The sequence below is a fragment of the Microchirus variegatus genome, assembly GCF_963457635.1.
Source record: "Microchirus variegatus genome assembly, chromosome: 16".
Taxonomy (NCBI): domain Eukaryota; kingdom Metazoa; phylum Chordata; class Actinopteri; order Pleuronectiformes; family Soleidae; genus Microchirus; species Microchirus variegatus.
The window spans coordinates 18,698,529-18,708,625 of NC_139817.1; the positions used below are offsets into that span (position 1 = coordinate 18,698,529).

At 42.9% G+C, this 10,097-nt stretch overlaps 1 protein-coding gene across 1 annotated transcript; it reads right to left on the reverse strand.

Moving 5' to 3' along the window:
* Positions 1-1,411: 1,411 nt before the first annotated feature.
* Positions 1,412-7,824, reverse strand: LOC310938693 (chondroitin sulfate synthase 3-like; the record flags this gene model as incomplete). The annotated part of the gene is made up of 3 exons (XM_083903258.1): positions 1,412-3,294; positions 5,881-6,164; positions 7,305-7,824. The coding sequence occupies 3 exons, from the start codon at positions 7,822-7,824 to the stop codon at positions 1,714-1,716; spliced, it is 2,385 nt and encodes a 794-aa protein (XP_083759384.1). The 3' UTR covers positions 1,412-1,713.
* Positions 7,825-10,097: the final 2,273 nt, after the last annotated feature.

Consider the following 10,097-nt stretch of genomic DNA (forward strand, 5'->3'; position numbering starts at 1 on the left):
TCGCCTCAAATTATCTTAAAACTGCGTTCCGTGACACAGAAAAGTGAGAAACGGCCACTGTTTCAACAACAACAGTCTTTCTCTCTCGACGCCATTGCTCACTGTAGCCAGAAGCACAACAACCTTGCGCAGCGACCCCTACTGATCAGGCGGGAAATTGCAGCGCGTATCCGTCATACGCAGTCGGAGTAGTATAAAGGCCACATTATACTTCTCCGACTGCGTATGCGTTATACGACTGCGTCACCACAGAGACGACTCGAGCCTTTATACCTGACGTATTTGACGTATTTATAGTTTGGCAGCGACGTTCTCGGCGGGGATCAGCTCCGCCTCTGTGGACGCTGGGTGCGCACTGTGAGCCGGCACGGAGCAGCTTCGCTCGGCCTGTCCTGAGGACCAATCGCAGCTCTTGCCGTCTCCGTTGTCCCTTGACGGAGTGACGGACACTTAAAAAATATTTCGTGCAGTTGGAGACGACGCAGAGGCTCTTCGACAGGCTCTGCGTCGACGCAGAGTCTCTGCGCAACCTACGTAGAGCACTTAACGCAGGAGTATAAATTGGGCTTTATGTGGCCTTTACAGTGAATTGTCAAAGGTGTGACCCTGCCCTTCACCCTGTGTCAGCTGGGATTGGCTCCAGTGACCTGTGACCCTCATGTGGAGGATAAAGTGATAGATGATGGTGGTCGGCCTGCAACATTTTCACCTACTTTGATAATTGATTTATCAGTTTGAGTGATTTTTAAACTTTTAAGTTTAATTGTTTAAGTTATCTGATTTTTCTGTTGCTTAAATGTGAATATTGTCTGGTTTCTTTGATCAATATAAAGCATAAAAACATAATCATTTAGAATCATCAGTTTCCATCCTCCATCATTTAATGGACCAAAGAACTAATCAATTAATCAAATGTTTGCGCAGCATTCGTAGTGCATACACTCATGGACATAACCCCTTACCCTAACCTTAACCATCACAACATATGATGTTCATCTACTTCATTAATGACTTCTATAAATAACTACTGGGTGCAGTACCATAACATGTCTGTAGGTGGAGCCCCAGAGCAAAAAAGTGTCTGAAGCACCAGGACTGGAAAACGGGTTTTTGGACCAAATTGAGGACCATGTTTACAACCTTAGGAAGTGATTTCAATTAAAACAAAGTGAGGGCCGGCCAAAATGTCCCCACTTTGTAAAAATGACCTCACTTTGTTGGTTAAAAACCCTCACTGGTCCTCAGTATGCCACAAGCACAAGAACACACACACACACGCACGGACGCACACACACACACAGTCACACACTGATTATCAATTCACCTACAAAAAACTGCAACACAGTAAAGAAGCAGTTTGTGAAAAAAAATTAGATATACCTATAACATGAATAATAATTGTCATTGCATATAATTTCAAAGCAGCATTCAAGTGATATCAATGATTGTTCTTTTGGTCATTTTTTCACCCTTCAAGACTCAGTCAGCAAAAAGTACAAGTGTAAAACTGAGTGAACTGTAAAGTATCTGATGAACCTGTGGTTTGTAGACACTAGTGATTTGGTGCAACACACTTGGACTGGGTTCTGTTCCGTACCATGTTTTCATGTTTGACTCGTGTCAGGTCACTTTGGATTAAAAGTCCTGTGAAGTTGAACGTGTGCCTCTGTCACGCTGTAACAACACAGTCCATCACTGAGATGTGAGGTGAGCTTATAAATGCCACGATGAAGTTCTGTTATAACCATTTTCCACATGTTTCTCCAGCCACAGCTCTGCTAACTGCACTGTAGATGCATACGTACTTGCTCTTGAACCAAGGCACATTTTGTATTGTTTCTGCTCGAGACTCGCGTTGCAGTGAACGGGGTGATAAACATGGAAAATTCCTGGATCATGACTGCGCAACACTTTGAAACCAGTGTTAATAACTTTTGTGTACAAGTCCACATCTTCCATTCCCCAACCAATGATCGAGGTGTCGAAGCCTCCAGCTTTGAGCAAATCACTCTTGAAAATGCACGTGATTCCAAAGCCGTAATCTCGCCAGAAACCACTTTTCTTGGTGAGCACATATTTGTTTTCTCTTAGGGTTTTATCAGCATACACTATCTTGGGGTTGTACTGACTAAAGACAACGGGGAAATAGACCTGTTTGCTTTGGACAGTGTTGTCTCTGCAGCGTTGCAAGGCTTCAGCACTAAAGACAAGGTCAACATCACAGAAGAACAGTAAGGTGTCATTCTGGAGACTGGAGGAGCCCAGCTGCAGAGCCAGGCCTCGTGAGAAGTTCCCTGTCATGGGGATCAGAGAAATGTCAGCTGTAGGATATTTCCTATAATACTCTTTGATAAGCTGAATATAGGATTCACTGATCTCATTGCTCTCATTGTCCACAAGAACAACCGATAGTTTTATGTTTTGTTTGGCGATTAAGCAGACCTTCTCAAAGTTCTCCATGAAGTGGACAAACGTGTCGTAGCGACCAGACAAAGGAAGGACAATGTGGACTTTCCTCTGGTTCTGCTTCCAGATTTCTCTGGTCGACTCATAGAACTGGAAAGGTGACAGGAACTTCAGGGAGTTGGACAGGAAGGACAGGGACTGAGACTCAGAGTTGATGACAGCCACAAGTTCAGCCACATCCAATTCCTCAGTTTCAGTGAAGAAGGGTCGACTGAAGGCCTGCTGAAGGTAAGCGTGCCGCCTCACGGGCACTTTGATTTTTCGTCCCTTGTGTTTCTTGTACAGCAGCAGTAAATCTAGAATGTATTCAGCCCCGTGCATTGGATCCACCCTGTAGTAGCCATACTGAATCTTTTTAAAGTCAATAACACGGCCTTGTGTTTTTGAGTTCCGATTGATAATTTCCATAACCTGCATTATAACGTCCTCCAGTGCAGTCCGGAGTGAGTTCCCCAGGCTCTGCCGCGCCGTCTTGCTTTCGTCTGCAGAATAAACGTGGCTGCCGGTCAAGAAATCCCACTCGATGACATCTTTTCTCTCACTGGGCTGATAGTGCATGTATGACGGTGAGGAGCCCAGCTGCTGGTCCTCCCACTGCACTTCTGTATCGCTGAGGTAACTCATGATCAGGCTGTCACGGTGGAGCAGGACGGTACGGTGACGAAGCTTCGAGATCTCGCGGCTCAGTGTGAAGCTGTGGAGTCTGTACTGGTAGGCGGGATTTTTGTTAGGGTGGAGTGTGATGGCATTGTGGATCTTACTACTGTGAAGTTCTTCAATGAAACCTTTCTTGTTGTGTTCATAGTTCTCATAGAAGAGCTGCTGCATCTGTGGGAAGAAACGTCACATTTGGTGTCAGAGAAACCCTTTTTTAAAGCCATAATGAAAACAATTTAAGACCCATTTCAAATCCATACTGGCAAAAAAGTACAAAAGACATGAAGGAAAATTGGAGCCACAAATCATTGAACTTGCAATTGGGCTTAGCTGTGGGCTTTCATTAAAGGTCACATAGAGTGGTCCTGTTGCACATAAATGTTAATTATGGAGGTCTACTTACATATATTAACTTGTTTTTATAGTCAAAAACCTCCTAGTTGCTGTAAACGAGCCGACTGAAACCCTCTTTTCTGACGCTGTTCGTCAGCCACGATGTTTCAGAGTGAACTCTGACCCCCAGAAGACAGAGTCTTGTGATTGGCCAATACTATTCAGCACACCAGCTCTCAGAAGCACAGCTCCCCCCTCTGGAACGGTGGATGCACTGCTACTCATTATCAAAACATTGTTTTAACAATGTTTAAAAATAGCTTCGTCACGACTCCCCGCCGCAGTCCCTTTTATGACTTTGTACCGGAGTCAGACCCAGAGTCAGAAGACACTGTCGCTCGTGAAACACCTCCACAACGGACGTTATTCTTCTTCTGCGGTTCAATGTACGCAACCGGATGTGCACGGACTAGTGCCCGGAGCAGGAGGATCTGCTGTTCAGGAGAACCGGTGTTTACGTAACTATTACGGGATTTTCAGAGATCTCGCTGAGCCCCGAGATTACAATAAACACAGCGTTCTCAGCAGTGGCTGAACTGTTTGTTTCAAAACTTCAGGGCTTCGTAAACAAGGTAATGACGCAGATACACACCAAAAAAACAGCGTTAATAGGAACTTCCGGTCGAGTTCCGATTTAAGCTTTCTCTGCTGCTACGCTAAGCTGTAACACACCACGGCACGCGCACAGCACATTAGCTAGCGCTGCTTGATAAATTCTCACCGGGCAGCGCAGGTGGGCTACTTTAGTTCCGTGTTGTAGTTCTGTTATCGCATCCTCAAAAATAGAAACATTTCAAAGCGAGACTGAAGTTTATGCAAAATTCTATTTAAGACCTCTTATGAGATCTTAGGAGAATTTAAGACATTTTAAGGCCTTAAATTCAAATTATTGGATTTAAGACTTTTTAAGACCCCGCGGATACCCTGAATAAATTGAGTCTGCATCCACGCTTACACGTATACATGCACATCATGAGACATAAAGCTACACTGGGCAGGGATTTCAACTAATAAGGAACAACAATGATGCAAAGTAACAACAAGGATTTCTCTTATGAGGCTGAAGACGAGGTGACACTGAAAGTGAAAGTGGGTGTTAAAATAAAAAACAAAATAAAAAAACAAAACTTTGGAGTGAGTGTGGATTGCAGGCACATCCGGAGCAGAATTTAAGCATTTCTAAAGGAAAATGGAGTAATGTGGCAGAAAATTAGTTTAGGTGAAGAAGCTAAAGTTTTTATTTTTATTATATCAGCTTTTCTCTGTCTCTTGCTCCAGGTTTCTACACATTACAATGTCATCGCTCAAATCAACTCAAATGCTGTGGGTGTTATTGATAGGATATTATGGCAGATAATTCATATCACATATCCTGATGCTGTAGTCTGTACAGCAGCAGCAGGTTCACTTCACCTGATTCACACTACATGTTGTCTATTTAATAAAGACTTAAAGGTGCACCGTGCATTATGTAATAAATCTAAAGCAACTGGCCATAGAATCCTCCTAATATGTCACAGAGGACCAGGAATAATGTTCATATAACAAACTGAACTCACCAACAAAACTAGTAAAATCATTTGTTTTCCGTATTGCTGACAATAAACAAACTATTTACACAAACAACACCGTCTCTCCATCCTTCCCAAATGAACTGTGTCTGGACCCAGCCTACTGCAAGCGACCAGAACCAGGTTACGATCGTGCTTATGTCGCAGACTGATTACCTGATTCTGATCCCCGGCTGAGCCTCTCCTCCAGCAGCCGCTGCCTTCACTGCCACAACGGATTTCCAAAACTGAGGGAACAGTTTAGAAATCTGAGGGAACTGAGGAAGACTTAGCCAAATTCGAGTCCTCTTTAGGTCTTTGCATGTATATCGCCATAAACTATATAACGTTATAAAAGGGGAGGCAAAAATTAAGTTCTGTCAAATATCATGCATAACGTTATTCCCCAGTCAACAGCTAATGTTACCATAAATTATAATACATCTTGATCTTTACTGAGAGAACAGAATTGTGTGTCTTAGAGCAACTCATTTATGATAAAACGCTCACCATAGTCACTCCTCGCTAGTCGCTGACAGAGGACACGCTGCTCTGGCAACCTCGACTCTGGAGGGGAGGGGGGGAGTGGAAGGCAGGTACGACTCGCTGCACGCACTGTTTTGATTTTGAGTGTAGTAACTGTTTTTGGCCACATTGTTACAGATGGCGCCTTTAAATTTGCAAAGTTGCATATTGCAAAATATCATGTATGTATCCTGCAGAAGGGTCTTACATGTTGGTTAGTGAACCATCCCTTTAAAACATGAGAACTGAAGACCCACACTGTTGCTACACATGAGCTTAAGAGCTGTACCTCATAAGACCACACGCACTGTGTTCCTCCAAAACGACGCACACAGCGACCCACTTCCACGTCCTCGTGTGTGGTATACATCTCTCTCAGGCAGGTACTGATGTGAGGGACCATCCTGCGAAGTACTTCTCTGCTGAAGATCATCCCGGGGCCTCCCATGCAGAAGTTTTCTCCAGGCTCGAGAGCCAAATGGCCCACTTCCTCAGTCATGCCCAGACCGGTCTGACCCAGGTAAAGGGGTTTGCTGCTGTTCAGTGAGCGCAGGAACAACTCCAGCTTCTCACCTGGACCAGAGGGACAGAGGGCAAACGTACATGGACTGGATGAACCTTCTCCAATTAAAGTGTAACTAAACCCTTGAACCACTTTTTTCAGTTGTGTACATTAGTATCTTGTTATGTTATTTGTTGGCTTTCTTCTGTCTTTCTTATACCGTATCTACTAGAGACCTGTCGACACACATTAAGACTATTGCTATAAATCTGACTGTAATTTCACACATCACACAACATGAACAAACTTGATCTGGTTATGAATATATAACACGCCCAGTTATGAAAACAGGCTTCCGACAAGTGTACTGTTAACTCCAGAGTAAACACGTTTGAACACATCACTTGTGGCGAGGAAGCACTATGTCTATGTTTTTATTATTTTTAGATTTATCACAGTTATTCGATTAATTGATTATTAATCAATTACTAAATTAAATGACAACTATTTTGATAATGACCAGTCACTTTCTGTGTTTTATTTAAATAACTAAAACCTGTTTCTGGGATTTTTCAGCTTCTTAAATGTGAATATTTTCTGGATTCTTTGCTCCATATGACAAAGAACTGGATCATTTTGCCTAACTATTATTATTATCATTATTACTGCGTTAACTGACATTACTAGTATTTTATTAACCCTTGAGAAATACAATGTATGACTAAATACCTTGATTAACCTGAATACGATTATTGAAATGTTGATTTAGAACATGAATTCAAAGTTAGTCTCTCACACGCACACAGACACGCACAATCTTGTACTTGCTTCATACTGAGGACCTGGTTGCTGACAAAGTGAGAACTAGCATTTCCACTTTATAAATCAACACAATTACAAATATCTACTTCAATGACATTTATAAAGAACTACTAATTGCAGTACCACAAAATGTCTGCATGTATAGCCCCAGAGCAAAAAGGGCTGGAAAAGTTTTTGATTTTTTTTTGGTCCAACATTTGACAAAAATGTCACACTTTACTATGTCGACCAAATTAAAAAAAAAATGTAACCAAAAACCCTCACTGGTCCTCAATATGCCACAAGAACAAGAACACACACACGCACACGCACACGCACACACACGTTTACCAGTCAAAGAGGGGACTGTCATTTTTGGGTTTCTGCTCATTTTTTAAATAATCACCCACCTTTGATATAAACGTCATCGTCTGCCCTCATGAACCACTCATACTGGTCCAGGTAGTGGTCGTGGATGTACTTGAGCATCATGAAGGACTTCTTCTGTGGCGGGTACGTGTCGTCCACTCCTGTCAGAGACACCACGGGGACAGGGACCGCCGTGTGGACAGCAGCTGAGCCGGCGCTGGAGAAGAACTCCACCCTGCCGGGTATGGAACTGCTCCACGTCTGGTGGGCAGCGACGGCGCGAGAGTTCAGGTACTTCTTCGCGGTCATCACGCCGACATAGAGGAAGCGCTTGTGTCCGCGGTCCCCGCTGCTTCTCTCCGGCCCCAGCACCTCCTCCTGCTCCCTGCTCCTCCCGAGGACACCGGGACTTTTACCGACGGACGAGTCTCTGTAGAAACAGGTGGGACTCTTTTTCCTCCTGTTGTCCACCTGAGGCACGAAGAGCCACGACGACGCGGTGAAGCCGAGAAATACGCCGATAATCACGGTGGCCCACGGCCTCCGTGACTTCAGTGCCATCGCTGTTCACGATGAAGCTGGCGCTTCGTGTGAAGAACTCATGAATGCTGTTGTTGTTGTTGCCCGAGCTGCTGCTGACGTGTATGGACAGTAGCAGCTACAGCTAGAGGCCCACTGTTACCGCTGCTGTCCTCACGGTCCTGACGGTCCTAACTCCCCCGCTCTGGAAGCACCATGTCCCCCGTGTTGTGACAGCCTCCTCACTGTGGTCTGGTCCTCGCGACGGTCCGTGTCACAGCCACGTTCCTCTCCTGCCTCCGTTCGTCACTTTGATTGTTGTGTTTATCTTAGAATGCCAACAAACTCATCCACAACTTTGCCTTTCACGTTCATACAGCTGTTATTATTACGGGAAGAAAACGGTGCATGATAATTATGGCTTCTATATGGTGACTTGTTTTATAACTGTGTTAGCGCCCCCCACTGGCCCTCAGCAACAATAACACACAGAGTCACTATAACGTCCCTCCCATCAGAGTAGATCAGGGATTTATGGCTCTTTGAAGAGAGCCGGAGCTTGAGAATACGGTGGCCGACAGGGGCAAACGCACTGCAAACCCCAACACATCAGCAAATAACAAAACGCCTGCAAGTAACAAAACACCAGCAAATAAGAAAACAGCGGCAAGTAATGGAAATGCTCCGGGTCTGTGAGGGCGCTGTCGTGCAGGTCCTTGACCAACCTGTTGACTCAAAACTTTTTTTTTTAAATAAACTTTATTTAAACTTTTCCAGTACACATATACAACATACCTCAAAGGGAATATAAAATTGCATCTCGTCGATCTATTTATCAAAACTAAAATAAAATTAATAAAATCTACAAGTGAAAACAAATCAATCACAACAAGGCAATAAACGCAAGGTTACAATCGAGGTATCCTTTCTAAATGACGAGATGCAATTTTATATTCCCTTTGAGGTATTTTGTATATGTGTACTGGAAAAGTTTAAATAAAGTTTATTAAAAAAAAGTTTTGGTCCAACACTGCGAGTCAACAGGTTGCACGACAGTGCCCCCACAGACCCGGAGCACTTCCGTTTTCTTATTTGCTGGTGTTTTGGGGTTTGCAGTGCGTTTGCCCCTGTCGGCCACCGTATGAGAACCTTTCAAATCAGAGTGATTCAAACACACCTCCCACCAATATATACTGGATTGGTGAAAGTTATTCTCAAATATTCATGTTATTTTAATTTGGCTTGTGTTTTCACGGTAAATAGTCCATGAGGTGGTTACGTTGATATCACAGAAGAAATTATTTTCTTCTACAGACTTTTAATGATGTGGATGACTGACGTTTGTCTCTTTATGGATGTAAGTGTATGAAATGTGGAAGCTCAGACTTAGATTTCTTCCTTTATTCTCACTCTCCATTGATGCCAAGTTTGCTCATTCTTTGAAGTGTTGGCTTTCTCGATAATAACTGTAACATGGAAAGAGCTGAGAGATAATGTATGTTGATGATAATGAATGTTCCAAGGAGCCATAGCAAGAATTCCTGAAAACTGTGACTAAATCCCCATTGAAATAAAGTACTGTTATATTTCCATATAGAGCCATGACGCACCAACAAGAAGGCAAATTCAAAAATCCTCCAGAGAAATTGTCTACTTTGATTTTTCTCCTCAGTAAAACATTTTTATAATATTTTATTTTTTATAAATTGCATGTGATCATCTGAATTTAAAACTAGTTGTCTTATATTTTGACAGTGATGTGGTATATTTTGATGAAATGTTGTAATCTAATCGACCAGCAGGTGGCAGCAGAATCAAAGGGATTGAGTCTGTCCATTATCAGCTAAGTTGTTTCCAGACCAATAATTTGGTCCTTTAAATTTCACTGTAAGCCTCTTTGAGTAATGAGTTACCACTTGGGTACAACAGAGAGAAACAAAGGCTCTTTATCAGGAGAACAGTGACAACGCAAAAGACACTGACTTTTATAATCAGAGTCTCAAGTAATGGAATGGACAGTGTGAAGAAATCAGATCAGCAGAATCATGGTGGCATGTGTTGAATCTCTTCTTAAACCATACTTTTACTGTACGGTATATGTTTTTAAAAACCCACTAAGAAGACATTGTGATTGTCTGTCTGTGCACTGATTAACTCAAAAAGTCTTGGATAACTTTTTCTGGGCCCATGAAAGAAATGATGGGAATGTATTGACCATGTATAAAGCTTTAGCCAAGGACGATCTAGTTTTCTTTGTTTCGTTTAACTACAGAAGTCCATTTTATTGACTTATTACTGAAAGGTCCAGAGCACTC